The sequence below is a fragment of the Clarias gariepinus genome, chromosome 26 (genome assembly GCF_024256425.1).
Source record: "Clarias gariepinus isolate MV-2021 ecotype Netherlands chromosome 26, CGAR_prim_01v2, whole genome shotgun sequence".
Taxonomy (NCBI): Eukaryota; Metazoa; Chordata; class Actinopteri; order Siluriformes; family Clariidae; genus Clarias; species Clarias gariepinus.
In genome coordinates, this window is record NC_071125.1 from 22,719,357 (window position 1) to 22,746,550 (window position 27,194).

The 27,194-nt window shown below is 36.0% G+C and overlaps 2 protein-coding genes and 1 long non-coding RNA gene across 3 annotated transcripts; 2 read left to right on the top strand and 1 right to left on the bottom strand.

Moving 5' to 3' along the window:
- The first annotated feature begins 1,902 nt into the window (after positions 1–1,902).
- sgk3 (serum/glucocorticoid regulated kinase family member 3) lies at positions 1,903–15,033 on the top strand. Its single transcript, XM_053487904.1, has 17 exons — positions 1,903–2,146; positions 7,091–7,278; positions 7,378–7,461; positions 7,749–7,821; positions 8,486–8,561; positions 8,792–8,867; positions 9,660–9,709; positions 9,843–9,900; positions 10,189–10,272; positions 10,394–10,525; positions 11,075–11,187; positions 12,227–12,263; positions 12,428–12,514; positions 12,939–13,034; positions 13,120–13,275; positions 14,007–14,096; positions 14,271–15,033. Exons 2-17 carry the CDS (start codon positions 7,201–7,203, stop codon positions 14,439–14,441), a joined length of 1,461 nt encoding a protein of 486 aa, XP_053343879.1. The 5' UTR covers positions 1,903–2,146; positions 7,091–7,200; the 3' UTR covers positions 14,442–15,033.
- A 766-nt stretch (positions 15,034–15,799) lies between these two features.
- Positions 15,800–23,883, top strand: mcmdc2 (minichromosome maintenance domain containing 2). Its single transcript, XM_053487388.1, has 14 exons — positions 15,800–15,896; positions 17,527–17,648; positions 17,756–17,815; positions 17,896–18,091; positions 18,168–18,290; positions 18,949–19,050; positions 19,939–20,067; positions 20,145–20,382; positions 20,599–20,804; positions 20,950–21,116; positions 21,718–21,897; positions 22,008–22,132; positions 22,639–22,748; positions 23,056–23,883. Exons 1-14 carry the CDS (start codon positions 15,800–15,802, stop codon positions 23,220–23,222), a joined length of 2,022 nt encoding a protein of 673 aa, XP_053343363.1. The 3' UTR covers positions 23,223–23,883.
- Positions 22,934–26,787, bottom strand: LOC128513841 (uncharacterized). Its single transcript, XR_008356419.1, has 6 exons — positions 26,656–26,787; positions 25,258–25,303; positions 24,979–25,029; positions 24,712–24,762; positions 23,897–23,944; positions 22,934–23,203 (listed from the first exon to the last, which is right to left on the bottom strand). It is a non-coding gene; the product is annotated as an uncharacterized LOC128513841 (long non-coding RNA).
- Positions 26,788–27,194: the final 407 nt, after the last annotated feature.

The window sequence follows — 27,194 nt, forward strand, 5'->3', positions numbered from 1 at the left end:
GAAGAAGAAGAAAAGTTAAGAAGAGTGAAAATACCAACATTATTTTGTCTATAAATCTCCGCTGTATATGCCATCACGTTTTTGCATGTAGGCTATACTGTACACATAAACAGTTAACATTGTATGACCATAAACAATTGAGAATTTCTTAGAAATAAGCTTGAAAACAGCACTTTCCTGTGCTGAGAAAGTGTGTTTTTAAGATCAGGTTAGATAGAAACAGCGTGTTACAGTCCTCAGGCCAAGACTAGAGCTCTTATTAGTAAAATGTTTCCATTTTATAATCATCCACATGAACTTCAGCCCAGTATGGAATAAATGTATTGGAATAAACAAGGGATGGAGTTAACAGTCTTATAAATACTGATAAATCTAAGTCTAATATAAATTGTTCAGTTATTCTGCGTACATAATAACAGATTATGTTCTGTGACGTTTATTTACTGTATATAGTATGTTTAAAAAATTAATTAAATTTTTTTAAAAATAACAAATTAATTCAAATAAATAATATGCAACAAGGAGCAAATAAGATCAGTTTATTTTGTAACAAATATGTATGTAGCTTAACAAAATAAACTAGTTTAAAGTAAGTCAGGTGATAAAAACAGTTAAGATAAGAAGAGGGGACTAATATATGTATTTCTCTGCATATCGTACTGTGTATGACTGTGTATGCGACAAATAAAATTGTAATTTTAATTTATTAACACCAACAAACAAGCCAATGTGTGGGAGTGTGTAATTGTTTCAACTGTGTGGACATATTTCACATTAAAGGAGCCTTTGGATTTTATCATTAATTGGAAATGTTTACACTTAAAGAGACTTTATGACTTAATGAGTGTGTGTCTGTGTGCTTGATGTTTTTTTTTATTTTATTTTTTTTACAGTACTCAGGTTTTCACCCACAATCTAAAGACATGCAGATTAGGCTAATTAGTGTTCCCAAATTGTCTGTAGTGTGTGAATGAATGTCTGAGTGTGTGAGTATGTGTGTGTGTCCTGTGATGGATTGGCACCCCATTCAGGATATAGGCCCCCCGCAACCATGTAACTATATAAATAAAAGAAAGGTTTTGTCAGAACTTGCTGACCAGTTATGTGCTGAATTTAATAATCTACTTTAAAATAAGCTACTAACAAGATACTTGCTCAATGTAAACAAACACCTGCACCAATAGATATTAATTAGAATATATAAACTGAATATTTTTATTGTGATTAGTTCATATTTTCATGGCTGAAATAACAGCGCTGAAGTGAATTTTAACACGCTGGAGTCGTTTTAAGACAAAATGTAATCTTTATCCGATCTCCTTTTTTGATTTCTCATCTGTGAATTACGCTCCAATTACAGAACAGGGAGTGTATTTGGCTGAAGCCGAAAGAAGTACAACTTAGCGTAAACACTTCATAAACATAAACTTTTCTATATCCTCTCTTTCCCATTATGGTAAAGCTGATAAACTTTAACTTTTTAAGTATTTCTGCAAACTCTTTCAGGTATTCACGCTAGTACAGGATAAAGCGGTATAGACGATGAGTGAGTGAGTGAGTGAGTAAATGAGTCTACTAGGTGGAGCCTAAAGGTGGAAGGAAACTGAAGAACCCTGAGGAAAACCTTCTTGGACACAGAAAGAGGATGCATAGAAAAGGTATGGTGCTCAAGCCTGGAACTCTGGTTGTGGTAAGGTACCCGATTAGACGGAGTATCTTTATCAAAAGCAGTGGTAAAGTTGTAGTTTGTCATGTTCTTTTTAATATTATTATTATTAGTAGTAGTAGTAGTAGTATTAGTAGTAATAGTTCAAGTTTTTCAAGAGCTTGAAGGAAGTGAGTTACTCTGACCTTCCGCAAGGTGGCACTGTTGTGTTCCGTCTATAAAGAATATCATCGTTTCAGTTTGGTCCCGTGACAAATAACTTCGGAAATTCAGGGAAAGAAACCGTCAGTAAGCTTTCAGAACAGTTGTACTCGCCCGGTTTCTTCACCAAACAAACATTATGGATCCCGGAAACCACAGCTTCAGCTCTTTTATCTCTGGAACACTTTAAGAGTCTTCACACACACCAAAGTTTGGATGATTGTTTTGAAGTTCCTCCGCTGGACTGGAGCGCTCTCTCCGTGGAAACTTAGTTAAAAGGCAAGTGATAAACAAGCAGACATGGAAACAGTGTAACAGTTTGCTGAATGAAGTGTAAGAAAAGTACAGAGTGTACAAAAGGAACTGAGTTCCCTCGTCTCCTCGTTATTATTGAGCATATGGGCTTCTTCACAGACTTTCATGTTTATTTTAGAATGAGAAACAGGAACAGCTCATGAAATGAGCAACATGTTTACTATTTGTTGATTCTGTGGAGAGTTTGTTGAGTGACGAAAAATGTTCTTTGTAGGCTACACGAGAATTAATGAGAGCATTCATTTCTCAAACACTCATTTCTAAAAGTTCCAGCAGAAGTAATACAGATTTATAAGACAGTGTTTTTAAACCCTGGATTTCTTTCTTTATTGTTTATGCTTAGACAACATTTCCTGGGCATGTTCCTAATAACTTCTCTAAAACTTCTGCAAGACTTCAGCACTTTATATTGACTGCATGAAATGGTGTCTGGAATAAGTTGTTTCTGTCATTGGGCTCCAAATACCATCAGTAATGTTTTTATTGTATGACAGTGGTGGAAATCATAATGTTTATTACTAAAGCACTCATTTTAAGTCTTTTTTTTTTATTAGTTATTTGTCTGCTTGATCGGTCACTTGAATCAAATGGGTTCAACCCAAACCTCAAACAAATCAGAATATAAATAATGTCAGGTCAAGTAGGTTTTTATTGTCATTTCAATCGCATACAGTTCAATACACAGTGAAACGAAACAACTTTCCTCCAGGACCAAGGTGCTGCATATGACGTACATTAACAAAACTAGCTAAGAACTTAACAAAAAGACACATTAAAAAAAGACCACATAAAGTGCACTTTTGCAAATGTGCACACAGTAAGAAATAAGACACAATGTAATACACTGTGACACTATCAGCTTGTACCTCTTTTATCTGTTGCAGGAAAATTTAGGAATAAAATGTATGATGTAGCTTCTTGTTCTTCTTTTATTTCTTCCTTGTCTTCTTCTACTTCTAACTTACTTGATTTTTTTTTTAGTCTCTGCTTGAATTATAAACTACTAACTATAATCTGTTTGCTCTTCTTTTTTTGAACCGCACATTTGGTTGACATTTCTAAATGGTTTCAACAGTGTGCAAAGGCACATATTCACTAAACTGTGACTGTCTTGTTATAAGTTAATCTTTTCTTAGAATTGATTTAGATATTAACACTTGAGGTGTTGTATGAGGCGGTTTTACAATATTTAACAGGGCATGCGCGTCTAAACACAGTTTAATCATACCTGCCGCTCAAGTGTATGCTATACCGTTTAGCATATACTTGTGTGTTGACTTGTGTGACAGAATGTCAAATGACAAGGAAGCGATAGACATGAAAACATTTTGTTTTCATTAATAAGAAGTAGTGGATATTTCTAACTTGCCTAACACCCATGACTGGATGAATGGAATTTTACTCCCTTGTTGTTTTTAGTTTTTCCAGGGTGTTTGCCCAGTTTTATATAGCCCTTAGTTCCTACTTTTACTTTCATGATTAAATGTCACTCTGTGTTTCAGTCACTTGTCCTGAAACAGACATTGAATTATGTATTTTGCTTCCTGATAGAGGTCAGTCAAAAAGGACCCGAGAATCCTTCTACATTAGATAGCTATTGTTTAACACAGGTAGGTTTAGGTGATCTTGGCAATTGTCTTCTTACAAAGAGCAATACTAGTGAAAAATCTGCATTGCTTGCTGTTTATTTGAACCAATAGACTAGGCTTGAGTGTACCTTTTACAATGTACAGTAAATCTAAACCAGTATTTACTAATAAATCGTGTTATTTGTTCAGGAATAAAGGGCATTGATGGTTTAAAAACACTTTTGTCTGCTCTGGCTGTGATTTACAATACATAAATATATATTTTGAAATGTTTTTTTTTTTTTTATTTAAATACAAATAGTGACCAGAACTACAGTATACAATAAGCAAAGACCAATGTAACTTGTTTCACAAGATAATCTCACCTGTAGATACTGTAGACTTGTACGCACAAACTTGCTGTTAATTACTGCTGTAATCATAAAGACTATTCGGTTACCATTTCAGGACTCTTATCCACAATGTGTTCATACCGGACATTCTTTCAACTGCTTGTCTTTACTCATCTACATGCTCTTGTATACTGTAATAATCCATAATTGCACTGTTTTGTGTCTCCCAGGAGAAAATGCATTTCCTCATGAATCTTGTTCTCTCAGTGCTTTTTAACCATGTTGCCTCACGGAATTTTTCCTCAACACTATCGCCTCTGGTTTGCTCATTAGGGATCCAAATTTATATTAGCAGTTTCGTAAAAGCTGCTTTATAACAATGTCTATTGTTAGATGTGCTATACAAATTAGAACTGAATTGAAAGATGTCCCTGTGACTCTAAATACAGAAGAAAGCAGTGAACACAATGAGTGAGTGAGTGAGAGTGAAAGATGTCCTGTATGGCATGTGATCATGTCCCGATGAAATAAGGTTATATCAATTGCTTTTTAAGAAGTTAAGAAGAAAGTTTTTCCTTTGATTCAGGAACACACTAACGCCATAAAATGTGGATGCAAAATGTATCTATGGACGGCTACATTGCGTTGCTAATTCTTTACAACAGATACACACATCATCGCAAATTCAACTGTACTGGAACTGTGAAAATATAATGGATATAGAGAAGGGCTTACCAAAGGTGTTACTCAGAAGTTTTACCCAATTTTTTTTAACACAAGAGCAATACCGTAAAAATTAGTTTTGGTTCCTTTCCACTTCTCTGGCATATCTTTTGTGATATCTATGTGTGATCAGAGTCACAACTATGCTGAGAATGTGTGCAAAAATGCTAACCTTTGGACAATAGAAGTCCATTTGAAAATGTTATACAAAAATATGTTTTTCCCAAAAGTTTGAGTCCACCAACTGCCATTAGGTTTGAAGTACGGTAATCAGTTTTTGTTCTTTTTCTCAGTACAGGAAAGTGTCTCAGAATTTCTGTCCATGACATGCATATTGTACATGCACTACAGATGCAGTAGATAGTGATTAGAGATATTAGAGATAAAGATGGTTGAATTATAACAAAACTGCTTTAAATATTTCCTTACTATGTTTATAGGTTTCTAGTTCTTCTTGGGTTACTGCAGTGTCATAATCTAGTGTGTAGATGTATAATTGTTTGCATTCTGGGTAAAGGTTAGGTGAGGGATTTTTTCCCGCCTCAGGGAGACAGAAATATTTATGGAATGTTAACAAGTGGTTCCCCTTTTGTTTTGTACCATTTGGAAAAGAACCAAGACCACCATTTCATAGAGGGATTGTGTATTGGACTATTTGGACTGCAGGATAAGATTATCAGGGTTATTCAAGGCCACGGTTTAAACCGCAGTGATTAAGTTGCATAGCTCTACTTTAAGCCACAACATGGAACTGTAAGATTTTTTTCCCCCATGTTTTTCCGTTGTACTCTCACCTTTGGTGCATATTTTTATTCTGTTTATGTACAAAGATGTTTATCTGTGGTTAATTTTCTGTATGTGGATCTTATCTATGTGGTCACAAGGACATTTGAATCCTGTTTTACATTACCTCCTTTCTGATAGTAAGGAAGTTAGTATGATTTAAGCATTGTGTGTCCAGTTTTGACTCACAACTTGAAATGGAAAACACATACAGAAAGTTCAATGCAAGACTATAGCTATAGTGTGTATTTAGGCTAATGCATTTTGCATTGCAAAATTTACACAAAAGTCCCTATTTCACCAAGCTGAGTTATCGCAACATGCACAATATAATGTTTTAACACAATTATTAGGACAGTCAATATGGAAATGTAGCCTTTACTGTACATATACTGTAGTAGCTATTATACAAAAATTAGTTCTGACAGAGTAATCTGATTGGACTAAAGGCATTCCAATAGAGCATAACAGCACTGGGACATTTAACTATATATATCACTCCATGTCACGTCTATATAACAATCAGTAATTATACTGTCAGTCCCTAGCATGGGTGGAAGTAGGTCAGTACAGTTTGCACTACTGGAAGGAGCTGCCTGCCAAAAACCACAATGAAAACCAGTCATAAAAGCCCTTTCAGCAAAGAAATACATCTGCTAAGTCATCTTAAACAACACTTTGTTCTCTTAGTAATCACTTTTAGCTAGTTAGATTGCTTCTAAACCGTGCGTGTAAAGAGCTCCCCCTATCCGGAGATCACAAGTTTGAATCCTGAGTGATTCTGTAGCCTCTTCTGATTGGTCGAGCTGTCCCTGGGAGAGGGATGGGTTGCATTCTAGCAATGTCATATCAGTCATGGCAATGCTAACCATCACAAGCGTCTGTGGAAGAATTGGATAGCAATAGCAACAGATCTCCCGAGTGTGTTACACCGCTCTGTATGGTGCGTCAGCACACTGTCCGAAAAGATGCAGTTGGCTGGCGTCACATGTCTTGGAAGAAATGCGTGATAGCCTCCGCCCTCCCTGGTTGGTGGTTGTAGCCTTGATAGGAAAGTGCCCTGGTGTGACGGGCAGGAATTGGCTTTGAATAAAATAAGGGAAGAAGCCCAGGGGAGAAAATGCAGCCCAGTCTGCATTTCCGTTTACCAGGTTTTCAGAACCTTAAAATTAGGTAAACTGTTTTCACTTAGTTGGACTGTTTGCTGGGGCACAGTGTTAGTGAGAGTAAGAAAATGAAGCCGAAGGAAATAGAGGAGGAGTTAGACTGGCAGCTCAATGCTTCACACTGTGTGCTCTGTGTGACTTAATTAGTGACCCTGATGGGGTCTTGCTGCTGCCATGTCATGGTTTTCCATTCACACAGCTCTCTTAAGCAGTATTAAAGTGCAATAATGCACCACAATCGGGTAACAGGATTGTCGTATGGTCGCAGTCTTTCTTTTTCTCTCAGATCATGTTTTTTCTGTTCATCCCACACAGCTCAAGAATGGATTGCCAGTTGTGTCTTTGAGCCGTGCTCCAAAACGGAGCACTAAGGAACCGCTGTTACACACTGCCTGTACTGAGCACGGTCAGGAAGAACGATCAGGATGGAGACACACTCGAACTGCCCTAATGTCAGCATTCCCTGCTACAATGAGCAGAGAGACAAGAAAAAACGTTATACTGTGAGTACTTGTGACTTTAATGAGTGCTTCTGGAAACAAACAAATAAAAAAAAATTTTGCCCTTGACACAATTTCTTTTTGAAATGACTGTTTTTGTAGGTTTACAAAGTGATGGTCAGAGTTGGAAGACATGAGTGGTTTGTCTTCAGGAGATATACAGAATTTGATAAACTGTATAATACAGTAAGTGAAGACTTTTCTGCATTGTCTGTCTTATCTATGTATTCCTAAAATTTAAAAAAATTTCCAGAAGTAATCAGTGTTCTTGTAACTGTGAAATGCTTCCTTAGGGGGAAAACAGGATTAGTTAATCATGCATTTATCATTAATAGTAAAACTTTAGCGTGTAAATGAATTTGCTGAAAATAAGTGCAGAGAATTGTAATTAATTTGCAAAGTAGTAAAACTGGAAAATTTTTTCCAAAGTCTGACATGTACATAAACCCTGTCTTTTTTTTATTTAACTACAGTTGAGAAAACAATATCCTGCTTTGAATTTGAAGTTACCTGCTAAGAGAATATTTGGGGATAATTTCGACCCAGGTGTGTATATGCATAAAACTTGCACTGCAGGTTATAATGTTTTCAAATTTTTGAAAAAATACTGTGTGACAACTGCTAGGCCGAGTTTCTTAATTGACCTTGCTTAATTCAATTAAATAAAGATCATGTACATGATGGTGAAACAGAGTTGTCTTGAATTCACTTTCTTTAAGTGTGTCTTTCTTAACTGCAAGAGCATGTGAATGTGGAATTTGACCTTTTAACAGTTGGATGTACTGGTATCATAAAACTGTGCTTTTGTTTTAAACTCATGTGTAACTAGTTATAAGTTAAATGCAGAAGTGGGTCACTGCTTAAGTAATTGAATCCATGTGTTTACAATTTCAGTTTATTTGATAAAATCAGCGATTAAGTGCATACTAGTACCCTTCCTCCGCTCTTGCACACTCTGTCACTGTGATTTGCATTCAGGGAAGTTTCTAACCAATGCTGACAGAGTGAATTTTCCTTATTATGTGATATGATAGTATATTAGTAGAGCATTGACCGTTCACTGTAAATGCCCTGCCTACTGTATTTACATTTTCTGACTTTTTTTATACAGCTGAGAAAACTGCTTATATTACTTATCTAATATTTCTATGATTATTATGATGCTTGCATATTGGAATCAATTCTTATATTTTCTTGTTATTTCCATCAGAATTTATAAAGCAGAGAAGAACGGGGTTACACGAGTTCATTCAGAAAATAGTGACCCTTCCACAGCTGAGCAATCAGTGAGTTCATCAGTCAGTATTTTTTCTGTGCTTCGTGAACATTATTATTCATGAACAGTCGTGCTGACAAGTCCACCAGACTTATGCAAATTTATGATCTTCTGCATGATCAAAATGTCCTAAGTATGCAAATATATCTAAAAAAGTGTTTGTTTTTTTATCAGCTGCATTTTTATATGTAGTCATGTCAAACTTAACAGTAGGGGCTTTAATTGTCTTAAATGATACAGCTCTGACGTTCGAGACTTTCTTCAAATGGACAAATCCCAGAATATCTCAGATGCTTCAGACGACGATGATGAGAAGGTTTGTCACAAACCACAGTGTTAGTTTTTATTATATTTACATATTATTTTATTATATTTTATTATTTACACATATACACTGAGTAAAACTTTGTATCCCCTGTGCTGTTTGGGTGTAAAGATGTATCTGTTTTATCTCCAAAAAAGAAAATAGATTTTAAAAAGTAGAGTAGAAGGAAAGTAGAAAGTCAGTGTTTTGCAGATTGATATGGCCAGTGTATGGCATCTCTCAGAGATGTCAGGATGGAAAGAAGATACTGTATTATGAATATTACAAATGAGAAAATACAACCCATAATCAGACAATAGTAAATGGATTAGCTTTAGTTAGAAAGGTATATGTAAGTTTTTAAAGGATATCTATATCATATCAGACCTCCAAACCACTATGGATTTTCCACAGGGTCACATCAGATTACACTTACTGCTGAGAGTTATCACTTGCCAGAAAGAGTCTTCCTTTTTGGCACATTTTTAAGCGATAACTTACAGCAGATGAGGCAATTAGAAGGTTTGCATTCATATCTTAGGTTATTAATTCCTGAACATTCCAATAAATACAAAGAAAGAAAGTGTTGAATTATTGGCCACAAACACCTTGTGGTTAATACCGCACATATGCATATACTACATTCCAGTTTAACCCTAAAGATTTATAACTTGAAATAATTGGATCTAAAACTAACCATGTTTTTTTTTTTTTGTGTGTATGTATGTTTTTGTGTTTTGTTTATAAGCGTTGGATATAACTACATAAAATATATTATCTTATTCTATTTATTTCCTTTTATAGAATACTTCTACGTCCAGAAATATTAACCTGGGACCATCTGCAAACCCTCAGTAAGTTTAGTTTTCTGTTACCTGTTTATCATGGTCTCATGCTGTACTTCATGACGTGAACCTATAAAAAGAAAGCAAACAAAAATTTATACCACTCTTTTTTTTTTTTTTTTTTTTTTTTTTAAACCCCCAGGGCAAAGCCCACTGACTTTGATTTTCTGAAAGTCATCGGTAAAGGGAGCTTTGGAAAGGTATGTTTGTATTTCACATATTTTGTGCATCTCTTTGTATGTTTATACATAACTGTATTTAAAAGTGTAACATGATCACCATTACATGAAGTGTGGTGGTATCGGTTCTGCAGGTACTGAAACCTCTTTTCTCCACCGAACTGGTTTTCGTTAAGTTTGTGGTTAGCAGATAATAAATAATGGGCTTTCCCACTGAGAATCGAGAGTTTCCAAGTTCTCCAAGATTTATACAATGTTTCTGTTCAGGCTGAAAGTTTTAACCAAACATGCTCCTTTTCACACCAAAAGGTTCTCCTTGCAAAGAGGAAACGAGACGGGAAGTGTTATGCAATCAAAGTCCTTCAGAAAAAAGTAATTTTAAAAAGGAGGGAGGTAAGTGAGAATTGACTTCTAAACTAAATCTCTACCGCGATACTTGTAAATATTGAATTCATACTAAATTATCGTGTTTACATTGTGTTTTCTTCATTTTGTTTCTATACTGATATAACAGCAAAAACACATCATGGCCGAACGTAACGTGCTTTTAAAAAATGTGAAGCACCCTTTTCTAGTCGGATTGCACTATTCCTTCCAGACAACGGATAAGTTATACTTCGTCCTGGATTTCGTCAACGGTGGAGAAGTGAGTACTCACTTGCGTGCATATGGTATGTGTGGAATGTTCTCTGATAAACGGAAACTGGGAGTAGTCTAACACAGGAAGTGGGGCTAATGGAGTGTTCTTAGGAACTGCTGTGTCAAAACCTCTTTCTAACCAATAAATACGTAGTATCAAAAATAGACAAGGCAGGAAGAAGTTGCATAAAATAAAAAAGTTGAGGAAGTGATGAAATCCTTATAGCATAAATGTATTTTTCCTAAAATATATACTGCAGGTGACTAAATTTATATATCTGTAAGGATGTAAATAATGAGCCAGGTATTTGAAATACTTTACACTGACCTATATACAGCTTAAAAATGTAGACATGGAGAAGAGAGAATGGCATGATCCTGACCTCACGGAATTACTCACCTCTAAATAGGAAGTGAATAATGTGGAAGTAGAAACTTAAAGGCCAAGTCTGGGGATGAACTTGTTGCTTCATTGTTATGTTTAAGTGCTTATCTTTTTTTTTGTGTTAACCTTGAATTAAATGCTAAATAATGGTTTGACTTCTGTTTATCGTAGCTTTTCTTTCACCTTCAAAAGGAGCGAACGTTTGCTGAGCCCAGAGCGAGGTTCTACATCGCTGAGATGGCAAGCGCACTGGGGTATCTACACTCTCTAAACATTGTTTACAGGTTAGTGCCCATGTTATTTTAAAGGAGGTCCAGAATTATTGGTACCTCCATTAAAAACTGTTAAAGAAATAATATTGAATGCAATATTTTCCATGCATACAAATTATTACTACACTTACAATTAAAATTAAATGAAGCCTTCTGTGAAAAGAATTTGAATATTTGTTTTATTTGAAAATATTGTAATTCTTTTTTTAATTAACATTTTTATCCATTCTCTTAAAAAAAATCTTATTTCAGAATTTTTTTTTTATTACCTGTAATTGTTAGAGATTTAGTATAAAAATTACTTTGTGCCTCTAAGAAATAATTTAAGCCTCTGGAGCAGTGTGATGATCTGAGGTTCTGGCAATTCGTCATGTCTAGGCTCAGCAAGTTATGTGGCAATAAAAAGAAGTCAGCTACCTACCTGAATGTAATAAAAGACCAGGTGTTCCCCTAAATGCATTTTTCTCATCCTTGATGGCACAGGCATATTCCAAAACTTATCTTGAGAAAGTGTGTGCTTGAGTGCATGACTAATCCTTTTTATACATGAATTGGTCACCATATTGTGTGCTATATTTAACAACAAACTGTGAGTGTACACCTTTAATTTTGGCCTGGGCAGTGTTTTTCAAAGTGTGTGTGTTTGGATTAATTACTGTATCACAGACCAGTTTTAGGTAAGAATGATATATATGTGGATGATAAAGGCTGACTGGTTTCTTTTTATTTAGTTTAGCACTCCCAAGAAACTCTAGAGTCATGCATGAGTGGGTTGCTCAAACAGCATGATTTGTATGAAATCAGCCTGACTTCTTTTTTTTTCCATTATTGACTCTTTGCTAATCACTGAGTGGATAAACTAGTTCAACAGCACAAGTTAAACTATCATCCACATGTATATTAAGATGTTAAGGCACAGAAGCTTTAGTTTCACCCACAACATTATATAAGTAGTATGCTATCCTAATTAAGGATGCACATGGTATAGACATTTATGGTAGAGGTGTGTGTTTAAAACAAAAATTATTATTATTATTATTTTTTTTTTTAGGGATTTGAAACCGGAAAATATCCTGTTGGACTTTCAAGTATGTTAATCTATCTATCAATCAATTTACAGTCTATTGATTGAAATAAATGTTGATATCATATGTTGTTAGATTAAGGTTTGGTTTTGAGTTTTTTTTTCTCTTAGGAGAAAAACTATAGCCTGTTTAAAATCTTTATTAAAAAATGTTTCCTGCCTTTTAAGGGACATGTAGTCTTGACGGATTTTGGACTGTGCAAAGAGGGAATTTCTCAGGCAGACACGACCACCACATTTTGCGGAACACCTGAGGTAACATTTTTGTGATGACTAACACAGACCAAGTTATTAGAATTTCATAAACCTCTGAAAATATTATCATAAATACCAGGAAATTCCTGCTGTCGGTTTTCTTTTTATCAACCTAAAAAAGTTTATGATTATACAATAGGTAATGGTGTGTCTATTCAGTTTAATTTTCATTTTGCCTATTCTCCGCATGCTTGGTGGGTTTCCTCCATTTATTCCGGTTTTCTCCTACAGTCCAAACATGCAGGTTAGGCTAATTGGCACTCCCAAATTGCCCATAGTGTATGAATTAGTGTATGAATGTGTGTGCCTTGCGAAGGATTGGATCAGTGAGTGATAAACCTTCTAATGTGAAACAAATTAAGCTGTACCTTTTAATTTCTTTTAGATTTATGTCTCCTTGTTTTGATGTATATCTTTCTTATAGTATCTTGCTCCAGAGGTCTTGAAAAAACAGCCGTATGATAACACTGTGGATTGGTGGTGTCTTGGTTCTGTACTGTATGAGATGCTATATGGCCTGGTAAGAAGAAAAATGACAGTTTTAAGAATTTTTTTAAATGATTGCATAATGGCTGAATTTTTGATTGTCCATCTGTTATCAACAGCCTCCATTCTACAGTAGGGACACGCATGAAATGTATGATAACATCCTGCATAGGGAACTGCCCATGCGCCCCGGGGCGTCCACAGCCGCCTGGTCCATTTTACAGGCTCTTCTGGAGAAAGACAACACCAGGAGGCTGGGATACAAAGACGACTTTGTGAGTCTTTATTGTTGTATTGTTCGTTTACCAGGACTGCTGGTTTCCGCTTGGAGCTGACAAGCTTAGAATGTCAATAAGGAGAAAGTCGGTTCACGTTGACACACTCGTGCTGTCAAATTTGTGAAATTTGTGATTCATATTTTAGAGGCAAATGTTAGACCTGGAAAGAGGGGCTTAGCTTAGATATGTATGCTGCTTTTAATTTTACATACATTTATTTGATTAATGCAAGGCTGTGGGCAAAGAATCAGATAACCCTCGGGTGGAGGTGATAAATCATACACAGAAGCACTACTGTTGTGCATGCTGTTGATATACAGCCCCCCCTGGTGGAGGAAGTGGTTATGTACCTGTTTAAAGTGCAGCTTTCGATTAAACAATAATATAGATATTCATTTATTCAACAAGCTCTCCTGCTAAGTTCATGAGTGATTGATTGTGAATTACATAGTTTGGACGTGATCAATATAAGTGTACAATAAAAGTAGACCAACCGACGTGAAATTAAGTGGGAAGATGGTAGTCATTTTAACCACAGCAACCCTGACCAGGCTTACATAAGGTTTTTGATGGACCTTTTTTTTTTTTTGTTAATATTCTTGAAACCACATTGGTGAAACAATAGACATAAAGATTGGAATGTCATGACTTTAATGTTTATTTATAATTTTAGGTCAAACACAACAAACAGCTTTAAGTGAATAATGAATATATGATTGATGTTTCAGAATGAAGTTCAAAGCCATGTATTTTTTGCTTCTATTAACTGGGACGATCTTGTGCAGAAAAGGATCCCACCTCCATTTAACCCCAGCGTGGTAAATGTCTTTATTAATACATTTATTTCTCTAGTTTAAACACAACTCGTGTCTATATCTTTACACAATTTTTTTGCATCCACAAAACATTCATATGGAATAAAGCATCAAAGATTTACCTTCAGTATTAAAATGATGATAAACATGCATATGTCCCTTGCTTATTTTATACAGGAGTCTCAGTACGACATATCAAATTTTGATCCTGAGTTCACAGAAGAAACTGTACCCAACTCCGTCTGTGTCTGCAAGGATAACTCCATTGTCAACGCCAGTGTCATGGAAGCTGACGATGCTTTTCTGGGCTTTTCCTATGCACCACCTTCAGATGACTCCTTCCTGTAACATTTCTTACTAACTGTACTGCAGCTATTTTATGCTACAGAAAGGGATTGGGTGTGCTCCTTCGGTCAGAAAATGACTTATGCAAGACAATGCAAAGGCCAAACCAATGCATTGTACAGCTGACAAAAGAACAAACATCTTATGATGTAGGGTTTTCCTTTTGTTTTGTTTTTCCTCAACAACAAATTTGTATTTTGTATTGTGTGTATATATGTATACACCTGAGGTACAGTTATAGCTCAGGTATTCTATTTTTTTTTTTCTTCCATAGATTTTCTACAGTGGTAGTAGTTGTGTCAGGGAAGCCGGTTAATGAACATTGAAACCGGAGATATACATTCCACATTTAAATAACCCTTAATGAACTTTACTGTTTGTGGCACTTGTTTGTTTGGTTTGTCTTCCTTTTAAAAAATGTCTTAATAAAGTAGTTTAGAAGGCCTTTTTTTCCAGAGAATTTGCAAGATATCTTTTTTCTTTGCCAAAGATATGTTTTGTAATAACATAAAAATGAGAAATTAAATTAAATTGTGTAACTGTGGAATTAAAATGAGTAAAATGTGGATGTATAAACCAACCTTCTGTTCTCAAATTGTCTGATATAATTGTTTTTCATATTTGCATAATCGATTTAAGCTAAATTTACATCTAACTACAAAATCTTCCAAGCCTTTGATTTCTTGGAGCCTTTTGATACTTAGAAAAGGGTAAATGGTTTTCTGGTGTAGTGGTTAGCACTGTTGCCTTGTACCTCCAGGGTCCGGGTTAGATTCCTGGCCAGGCTTGCATGTTCTCCCTGTGTTTGGTGGGTTTCCTCCAGGTACTTCAGTTTCCTCCCACAGTCTAAAGACATGTAGATTATGCTAATTGGCATTCCCAAATTGCCCGAGTGTGTGAATGTTTGTGTGCCCAGCAAAGGATTGGCACCCTGTCCAGGGTGTACCCCGTCTCGTGCCCTAAGCCCCCTGGGAAAGGCTCCGACCCTGAATAAAGGATAAAGCAGTACAGAAGGTGAGTGAGTAAATGGCTTTCTATAACCTTATGTGTAAACTCAATCGCTTAATACACATAGCTTTGAATGGCACTATATGAAAAAGGGTGCGGTTATTGTCCATTTAGGATTTAGCATTGGGTTAGCAAGCAGATTGTATGAAAAACAGTCAAATTATATATTTAATCAATTAATTAATTAATTAATTAATTAAACAAACACCATTCTAGCGCGCATGCCGTAAGAAACCTTAATAAAGGCGCGAAAGCAGCGCGCACGAGGAGCAGCGGTTTTGAAGAGAGTCACGTGGTTCGTTCTTTCTGAGGTAAATGTTTTGGTGGGGTTTTTTTTTATTGAGCAAAACAACATGGAGGAGCTTCTGTCTCTGAAAGAATCCATAGTTACTTACTTGGACAGAAGTGGAGGACTGCGTAAACTCGTTGACACCTGTCAGTCTCTTAACGGTCGGTTCTGAGAGGATAAAGATTTCATTTTCAAGTAAATCTTATAGTTAAGCTAGCTATTTTGATGTGAACAGTCTGTGTAATAAACCTACAAGCAAGCCTTCATTTAGTGACTTAAACAAGACTTATTCACCTTTAACATTAACATTAGTTTTACTTGTAGGCAAGCTGATGAATATCCTTTTACCTTCTCTGTTTCATATTATGCATGTGAAATTGTATGAAACAAATCGACATTTATTTTCTCTAAATGTATAAACAAAAAGCATTTCTTGTTCTTAGGAAACCATATATATAAAGCAGTAGGCCTACATCAGGACTTTGCACATACAGTATAAATGACTGAAATAGAGGCTTACTTGGAATCAATAAATAACAAACAACCCCATAAATTAAATTTTTTTTATACACTTAGTACGTCTTAATCAGTGAAATTAACAAATAGCAAATACTTGTCAAAGGTCATGAAGGCATACTTTGGTATGTACATTGATCAGCCATAACATTATGACCACCCGCCTGATATTGGTAGTGAAAGAAATGTGTCAGAACACAGTGAATCACTGTTATGGTGGCAATCAATATTAGGCAGGTGTTCATAATGTTATTGCTGATCGGTGTACAGTTGTGTTTAAAATAATAGCAGTGTGTTTAAAAAAAAGTGAGTAGAGCTCCATATCCATGTAATAACTTTTAATTTAAATCAAACAAATGCATTGGACACCCTGCACGTTCGATTCTGAATCACAACATGAAGAAAAATATGCTAAATGGATTATTAGTTTACAGAAAGTGAAGAAAAACAAATATTAGTCTGTTCAAAAAAAATAGCAGTGTCATCATCTTTACAAAGTGATGAATTTACCGTATAAACAAAAATGCTTGAAGTTTATTCTTTCTCGCGCATCCCTGAACTAATATTTATTTGTATAACCATGCTTTCTGAGAACTGTTTCATAACTGTGACAGTTGTACTACACGCCACAATTCCTCTGCATTTCTTGGTTTTGCCTCAGAATAAGCATTTTCATTGTCACCCCCACAAGTTTTCTATTGGATTAGGGTCTGGGGATTGGGCTGCCACTCCATAACGTCAATCTAGTTGGTCTGGAACCAAGATGCTGCTTGTTTACTGGTGTGTCGGGGGTCGTTGTCTTTTTAAAACTACCATTTCAAGGGCATTTCCTCTTCGGCATAAGGCAAAATAACCTCTTTAAGTATTCTGATGTATTTAAATTGATCCATGATCCCTGAAATGTAATAAATAGGCCCAACACCACAGTACGAGAAGCATTCCCATATCATGATGCTTGTGCTCCATGGTAGTTTTCTGTTTTCTTCCACATCTTTCTGGTTTTTATCTCCATTTTAAAGCATTTAATAACATTTTAGCAGAGCAGATTAGGCTAATTGGCCTTCCCAAATTGCCCGTAGTGTCTGAATATTGACCGGAAGTCCTACCATGATTGTAAGTTGGGAATAAATACATTAGCAATCACCATTGGCCTCCACGGTCCCTTGTTGGACTACAAAGATTCCTAGATGTATGGTTGGATGGATTTGAAAAATGTATACCCTGATAGTAAATGAAATATAGTTATTGAAATAAATTATAGTATTTGTTTGTCAGATTTTCAGCAGGTGTATCGTTTCAGTTTTGACGTGAACCCCTCTGACATAGTTGAACTGGATGCCCGACTGGGAGACTGCATCTTGCACAACCCCCTGAAAGCCACTTCGCTTTTTCAATCAGTAAGTTTTCTTTTACAAATGTGATTACAGGTTTACATTGATTATATTAAAGTTTCAGGTGTGATAAATAAATTATGAATGCACAAATAAGTGTTTATGTTTCACAGGTTTGTTTTCTCTCAATAAAGACACTATCACTAATTGACCACATACACACAGAGAGCCAGGTATGTCATCATACTATAATCCCTAATTTTCCTATCCAGTCAAAATGTGTCATTAAGTGTCTCTTTTTCAATTTCCCAAGGTTAATGTCGTTCTAAGGCCAACGCACATGCCCCCATTTCCCAGCTACAATCTGGACTTATCCGCGTTCCCTCGTGGATATTATCTGATGAGGCCCATCGCAATGGAGGGCCTTGTAATCGCCATGACCTGTGTAACAAAATACACTCAAGGAGCCAGGTTTATATGTGCAGAAGAAAAATGTCCTTGCTCCAGAGGTAACTGAATCAGATCTCATCGAAACGTCGTTGTTTTTGTTATATTTAGCTATAGCTGTTGCCACTATTTCACCAGATTTTCACCATATTAGAGTACATGCACCAGGAGCTACAGAATCAGCTACTGTTAGGAGCCACTTCATCTGCTTCCTTTGCTCCTCACCACTCAAAGAGGATGTGAAATCTCGTGTTTTAGGAGGTAAGATGTAGGGTTAGATTATTGCTTTATTAAAATCATGACACTTTCCTGAATATTATATATAAAGGAATTTCAGAATTTTAATAACTTATGCACTGTAAAAATGCAAATAATTTAATTTTCCCTCTTCATAAATAACTCTGAACTTTATCAGTGTTTTTCTTACTATGGCACGACTGTTAGCATTTTACTGAAACATAAGCCAAAGTAAATATTGTGATAAGTACAGTGTGTTTAAGATGTTTTTAAGTATTGCATCAACTAGAATAATTACAGCGTAGATTTTATTTCCTTCTAAAGAAATTGTTTGGAAAATGAGACCACAAAGTGCTTCAATATAACAACTGATAACAGAGTCTGTTCTAATATCGTTATTGCATAAAAGAATATGCTATAAAGGTTCCTCATTTGCATACCAAAAGCTTAAATGACCTTACAAGAGAACACAGAACTGCACATTGTGAGGCACACAAGTAGTACATGCATTCCTGAAATAATTCAACTGTTAATACAGCTGGACCATATTAAGCAATTGACTTTAATAGTTACACCCAACTGTCTGAAAAAAAATTAACAGACCTTATATTAGAAAGCCTATGTGGCCCATATGTATGATGTCCTCTGTGTGTTTGCTTTTTTATTTTTAATTGACTCTTAGATAAGCAGCTGGTTGAGCTTGTACACATGAGAGCTCTGGATGTGTTGGGGCTCCATGAGCCTTTTTCCATAAGATATCAATCTGTCACTCTGTTTTTGAGAGGTAGGTCAAGATGTGATATGAACTTTACCACACAGTACAATTCTACTCTATTTTCTATTTACGGTAAAGACACTGGAATAAGACATCAATCAAAATTTATTCTAAGGTCTAATGCTTCAATAAAAAAAAAACTTTGTCAGCCTTGTCCATTTGCAGTATGAGACACTTGCAGTATACACAACTGTTTAGTTTATTACACTGACACCGATAATAAATGATAGCTGTTACATGATGGACTATATTTGAAATGGTCAGCAGAAGTGCTTGAAGTTTATCCATCTCAAAAATAGTTTGTTAACTGTATATTATATTATTAAATACAGTACAACTAGCACAGCAGACACTCTTGGTTACGTTCACTTTTATTTGTTACATGTACAGTACTGCACAGCGAAATTAATTTCTCAGCCTATCCCAGCTGGTTAAGGAAGTTTGGGTCAGAGTGCAGGGTCAATATGCATATGGAACCTCTGAAGTAGAGAGTAGACAGGGTTAAGGGTCGTGCTCAAGGGCCCAACAAAGGGGGGCCTTGAACCGTCGACCTTCTGATCAGTAACTCAGAGCCTTAACACACTGAGCTACCACTGCCCTACAGACATTACAGTATATTGCATTACATAAACATCATATAATTTATAAACTTTTTATTTATTTTAATTTTTTTGAATAAAAGCACTTTGTGCTAATAGTGTGAGAAATGGTGGCTCAATGGCTATGTAGAAGGTCCTGGTTTGATTCTTAGCCATTGGCCGAAACGAGGGACTTAGTGCCAGTTCATGCTTTCACAAATATTAAATACATAATAATACTTAACATTACACCCAAATGCATTACATTAATTTGAATATAATGAGGACTAAACAATATTCTATTGTATCCTAATTTTAGATGAACTGTGTAACACTATGAAAATTGGCCAGCTCTACCGAGTAGTGGGAATACCAGCACATGTACTCCAGTCGCCCAATATTACTTATACCATAGAGGCTTGCAGCATTCAAAATCTCACGCCTAAATGTGAGTAATCCATTTTAATTTAGTAAACATGGAGGAACATATCAATGTTTTAAAAGTGACATGGCTGCTTCCTACAGATCCCTCCTGTGTAAGCGACAATTTCCAGGCTCTGCATGCTGCCTCGGCCTATTCTCCATGGAGATTCTCTGCGATTGTTGCTAACGCATTTGGCTCTCCAGCAGTCCCGCCTGGCCTGTACAGCACGCTGAAACTGGCACTCCTTCTTAGCCTGGTGCAGACCAAAGAGGAGAATATAGAGACGCACAATCATTTGGATGTGCTCGCATTCACTGGCGATACTCTAATTGTTGAGAGGTATCCTCCTTTAGAGATTGTTGAATAAAACTTGTAAATATTCATTTGTTGGCATTTGATAAGTAAGTTTGTGTGCCTTCAGTGATTAATCAGGCAGAGATGTATAACTGTACTGATCATATACTGACAGTGTATTTAGTTATCAATTTGGCTACATAAAAGCATATAAACACACAGATTTGAAGGCACTATTTAACTGTGCATGTTCATTGTCAGGTTAATGACATACAGTCTGAGTCTATCAGCAAGAGGTATTCGTCACCCAATTGCTGCAGAACTGTTCACATCTTTGTCCAGGGATGAGCATGGAGCAGGAACAGCCAACATCCACGCAGGCTCTGCTCTTCTGGCAGCTGGGGGTGTGTGTCTTCTAGGGGACTTAACTTGCTACAAGAAAGACAGAATAGACACCCTCCAGTCAGGTATCATGCAAAGAAAATAAAGTTAGGGGTACTTTATTACATGCATGAAGTGAATATAAGTATTAAATCATTACCAGCAGAAAAGACTATAGGAAATCCTTTATATAAATTATCATGGCTTATCATTATCATGGTGTTCCTGTAGCATTAGATAGCAGAGCAGTCTCTGTGTTTATCCCTGGAAAGAAGTATGGTGAGGATGCTGACCAGCTTATGTCTTTTCCCATCACCTGCAACTTTTGGGCCCTAGCTGATGGATTAACTGCTTCTAAAAAAGCTAACAGGCCAGACAATGTACTGCTAGGCTGTGTGGTAGGTCCGCATCTTCTCATACTGTATGAATATGAAATATACAGGGTGGGCCATTTATATGGATACACCTTAATAAAATGGGAATGGTTGGTGATATTAACTTCCTGTTTGTGGCACATTAGTATATGTGAGAGGGAAAAATTTTCAGGATGGGTGGTGACCATGGTGGCCATTTTGAAGTCGGCCATTTTGGATCCAACTTTTGTTTTTTCAATAGGAAGGTGGTCATGTGACACATCAAACTTATTGGGAATTTCACAAGAAAATCAATGGTGTGCTTGGTTTTAATGTAACTTTCTTTTTATTTGAGTTATTAAAGCACTGCAAATACTGCATGATGTGTTGTGATGTTGTATGCTTTAAGTATACACTAAATAACAATAGTGATATTTTTTAATTTAGAATAAATGTTGTTCGCAGTTCAAAAAAATTAAACAAAACTGTTAATCTCACTAATATATGCACCTGTAAGAAAAAAAAAACATACTGATTATTTTGCAGTGGTCTCATTTTTTTCCAGAGCTGTATATATGATTTCAATTTTAGGATATATACCCTGTCATCTGGATTAAACAAATATATATAACATTCATGTATTAAGGAGATGGGTCCAGTACCACCACCAGTTGTAGACGCATTTGGTCTTGTGATCCAGTGTCGAGAACCTGCAAGTAACCACCCACATCTTCCTATGACAGTACACACCCTAAGGCAGGCCATTTCACCAGGAGAACCCATTTACCCTGCCTGCATGCAGTTTACCACACAGGACTACACAGAGGTTGGACAGAAATTTTATTTCTGCTTCATTGATTGACTTATAACCTGTGTTCCTGGTAAGATATACCATTCTGTGTACAATGTCAAACCCCTTGGTTTACTCCTACTCAGCTCCTGGCTTACGCTCGGTGTCTAAAAGTAGACATGAGCACTGAGGCTGAGCAGATGATACATGGTTACTACATGGCCAGTCGGAGACTGCGTTCATCCATTTCTGCCACATCCATTAAACTGCTGTAAGCATGAGCTAAAAATACTTATGTATGAAGGAAGCAGGGAGTTTCCGAGCTAAACTCTAGTATTTAAGAGGGCACAGTCCTGGGGCATTGTAAAAAAAATTTCCTCCAGTGCAGTCTAAATTTAATACACAAAATTAATCAATGGTTGGTTGGAAAGTTGGAATAACTAATAAAGACCATATGACCAGAAATAAATGTTGCACAATACTATAGCCTACCACTAAAGGTAGCCTTCAGGTAAATGTTGGAGTTCTTAGAATCTTTTTAAATCTTAAATTCTGGGGCATCTCAAGTCAATTATGGAAATCAGTATGGATATTTTTTACTTTTTATAGTCTGTGCATGTGTGATGATTATGTAATGTAATTATTTCATGCATAAGAAAGTGTACTTTTAAATTCTATACAGCTCATTATTAACTTTCACCATCAACAATTGCAGCACCCGTACCAAGATCACAAAATGCCCTTCAAAATAATTATTTTGCTTGCCGGTTTTGTCAGGATAGCCCTTGCACAGGCTCATGCCAAGCTTAACCTGAGGACTCTTGTTTTGGAAGAGGATGCAGTTATTGCAGTGTTGCTGTGCGAGAACTCCTTTACTGTAAGACATGGTGAGATGTTTAAATGAATATTTTCAAGTTAGCCATTTCTAGCAGAAAACTGGATAGACTAAAAAATACAATGTCTGACAGAATCAGTATGCTTTTAATTTGGGACAAATTAGTTTTGTAGTAGTGTAACCCAAGTTTAATATTCAATGAAGGATACAGTGGTAGAATAAAAACTACACTGGACATACTTTATACAAACTTTATTTCAATTTTAACATTGACCTTTTATTTGAAAACATTATTTTTAATCGGTCAAGAGCCATCTCATTGTACAACATGTTCTTAAGAATCTGTCTTGGGAACGCAGGTGCCTCAGCACTTGTTATTCCACCCGATGCGGTGTTTCCCTGTGATCTGCGTGACCTGGAGTCCCTTCATAGACGAGACCTGACCTTGAACACTCTCCATCAGCAGATCTTGCAGTTCATATACAACTATGCGCCAGGAGCTGCGACCTACATTACAGAAGAATAGGTCAAATTTAATCTTGGAGGTATCTCTACATCACTACAAAGAATTACAGTTCTATTGATGGGTATATGAAAACATAAAACTTATTGCTGTAAGGTTCAATTATTCTAATGTTAGGGCAATAAGTGTATTAACATTATACTGAGATTTTCACATCTATATGTTTGTAATCTTACTTTAGTTTTAAATGCATTAAAGGTTTGCTGTCTGGTTTAAAGAAGCAACCAATATCTTGCACCTCCAAAGTTAAAGTCTCTACAATTATTGGGGTAAAAATGGGAAAACAAATCCAAAAGGCGAATAAATGTTAAGACAACAAATGTCTTAACATTTATTCAAAACACTGCATCCAATATAAGAATTTAATAGTTTAGCAGCCCAACCCAGAGTCAGTCTGACCAACCCCCCAAAGATGCTTTTCAGATAGTCACATTATCAACAACCCAGTCTGGTCTGATGGGTAAACGGCAAAAATGTGAAATCATCATAAATGCATCATCTCGGGCACATTTTTTTGAGGGGGAAGAACACCTTTAAAAGGTGCTGGCATACCCATGTTCAGGTTATAATAGCATTTTAGATGTCCACTTCAGTGACTAAAGAACAATCTCACAATAGAACTCAATCATGGCATTAACCACCACAAACTGGTTGTTCACAAGAACAGTTCTTCTCACCTTGATGCGTCAAACTGCAGCCGATTCAAATTTGCTTTTCTTCTCACTCTTGATCCAGGGCAAGAAAAAGAGGAAAATACAAAGTGAGGTTTAAAAAAAAAAATTTAAATTAAAAAAAAAAAAATTGCAATCTTGACAGTTCTCATTTCATATAATTCATTTAGCAGCACTCAGATTAAACTTGGCATTACACAAAAATGCAGTTTACTGTTTACACATTTGCCTTCTAACATCTGGATGACTAAAAGCTCTGTCCACTAGGGGGCAGGTCAGAGCAAAAACACCTCACAAGCACCAACATTTGATTCCTCTGATTTTGTGCAAAAAGGTGAACAATTAAGATGTCATGAGATAAATTAGAATGTGTAACACAGATGGTTTATCAGGCCACTAAACCAATCATGCAAGATCATGTAAAGCAGATGTTTTTAATTTTATCCACAAAGTACTGCATGCTCTCATACTGTAAAAGCTAGGGAGCTACACTTCATTCCAGTTGTTTAATCATTTCATCTTGGTCCTATCAATTTGGCTAGAAAAAAATCTCACGGCCACATCAGCTTTTTGTGGATAAGAGAAACTAACAAGCACAGAAAAGGTCATCATACTGTCAGCATTGTGTACCAAGTAAAACCCCAGCCAAAGCCTTATTAATTGTGCACGGTTATATGCTGGCTTTTCAGAGAGTCACATTATCAACAACCCATTTTGGTCTGATGGGTAAACGGCGAAAATGTGAAATCATCATATTCAGCTTATTATAAGAACAAGACTATTTAATAAAAAATTAAAATAAAAAACTAAACTTAAAATACCTTGTCTTGAGACATCCATGCTCCAGGATACTTCTATCCAGTAGTTAATTTCTAAGGAGGGGGGGAAAAAAAAAAAGTTAACCTCATGTTGGACCTATGTACTGCTCTTTAAAGCAATTTACTTTGATATTTAATGCTCAGATATTCACAGCATCAACAACCCATTTTGGTCTGATGGGTAAACGGCAAAAATGTGAAAGTCATCATTTGCAGCTTCTCATAGTATTATAGAACACTAATTAATAATAATAGAAAAAAAAGCCAAACCTTGTCTTGAGACATCCATGCTCCAGACTACTTCTACTCAATAGTTAATTTCTGAGGGGAAGAAAAAAAATGTTAACCTTATATTCATGACCCATGCACTTACTGCTCTTGGAAGCGAGTATTTTGATATTAAATGCTCAGATATTCACAGAATCAACAACCCAAAACTGGTCAGATGGGTAAACGGCAAAAATGTGAATCATCATGGCAAAACTATTTAGAATAATCTGTTTTGTTTTTAGTACATTGAGTAAACAATATGGAAGGCTTTTGTATTACCTTATATAGTCTCCATATCACCCATGGTCATCCTTTGGATTTCCTACTGTACAGAGAAAACATGGACTGTTTAAAATACATCATCCTCCACACCCAAAATGACCATGTCAAATTCACAAATTAGTTCTACTGTCCAGTGGGGGGATGGGTTAAGACCACCACCACCCACGCATACACCTCAAATAACCACTCCCTAATTAGCACTTTTCTGTCACAGCTATTGACTTTACACTGCTTCAGATAAGCAGCACTGAGGGAACAATCAATAAGTGAACTCAACTCTACTCCAAAACTTGACTGATGAACCAAAGGTCAAAGTGCACATGTACCACAGCTTGAGAGCACAACATCTCACACCAGCACAAAAGGTCTTATCACAGCTAGTATAACTCAAGGTCAGGACCTTTACCAAGACCGTAGCCTCTGAAAGAGGACTAAAAATTCAGAATTTCCTTAACATAGGTCATGTGAAGACCATTCCCAAGCCAATGTGGCCTCATGGGACAATAGACCTGGTCGTAACCAGCGGACAGTCCTACCAACAGCAGTGCAAAGAGCAAAAGGGCAGTTTATCAATCCTAGTGGGACATGAAACTGCCAAAATGATTTATAACTGCTGTAAGTGATAAGTAAAGCTGCCTGTTGAACATTCTCCCTCATGATCACACACAATATATATATATTTTTTTAAATGAAATACATGCACTGCATTACAACTTCAATCCAAAGGAAATCTGAACACAATTTGAATAAATTACATCCTCCCAAACCTATAGCCACCCAACTCGACGTCTGGAAATAATTTAACTTCCAAGACACACAAACTTGAAACCGTAAGCATGCCCACATGTACAAATTTAATAAGCCTAAAGAGAGACTTTAAGCTACATACAGCTATATAACTTTTGTAATAACCTCTAGGTTTTTTTTAATAGCATGAATTCACAGAATTCAAAATATATGTCTGTTTTTTAATACAACCTTCATTCATAAAAACTGCATTAAAACTTTTAACATAATCGACAGTCTTTTAAACATAGTCTACACTGTTTCCCATCTAAAAATGATTTAACTTTAAAGCGCTGAAAAAATGACCACGTGGCCAGACAGACACACGCTTGCCAATAGTCCTAGTAGTTTATCCGACTGAAAACTATTTTTCAATTAATTTGAGTACTTAATACTCAAATTAAAGGATGGTGAATCTCTTTAAATGAAGTATTCAATTTATTTAGCGATACATAATCAACGTAACGGCATAAAGTCGGTTGCCTACATTTCCTGATCGGAAACCAGGCCAGGACCGAAGGAGCTACAAAGTAATGCAAAACGAACATCCTTATTTTACCAGAACGCGGTTAAACATTGTTATAGTTAACTAGTCTAATCATATTTTACCTGAACAGTTGTAGTTCAGCATGGTAAAGCATTCCTCTGCTTTGTCGACTCAGCGGCCCTTGGAAAAGACCCTCCATTGCAGCCTCCACGCTTCAAGGAAAGAGGAGTTGCACATGCGCGTTTTATTTTTTCAGCCCCGACTTCCCGTTGCAAAAGTGCACATGCGCACTAGACCCAACTGAGCGCAGTGCAGGCTTCAATAAATTGAAAATACTGTATGTGTCCCAAATTACCCCAAACAGGCTCAAAATATTTTTTAATCAGTTTTTTTTTTTAAATGCTAGTCATGCTTCTTAATCTTTTCTTATTTATAATATAAAAACATGTTTTTACACATCTCCTTCACAGCACCTTCAGAAGTATGTGACCCTGTTTGTGAAAATCCTGCTGATGAAGTCGTTTTTAGTGGGTCACTGTTTTCTACATAAAATATGATTTTTTTTTCTACAGATTTTTTTGTATTAAACAATGAATCACAAAAATAATATTAGTTCTTTTTTTTACGGACTGGGTCTTATGTTCGTTGTTTTTATTAGTTA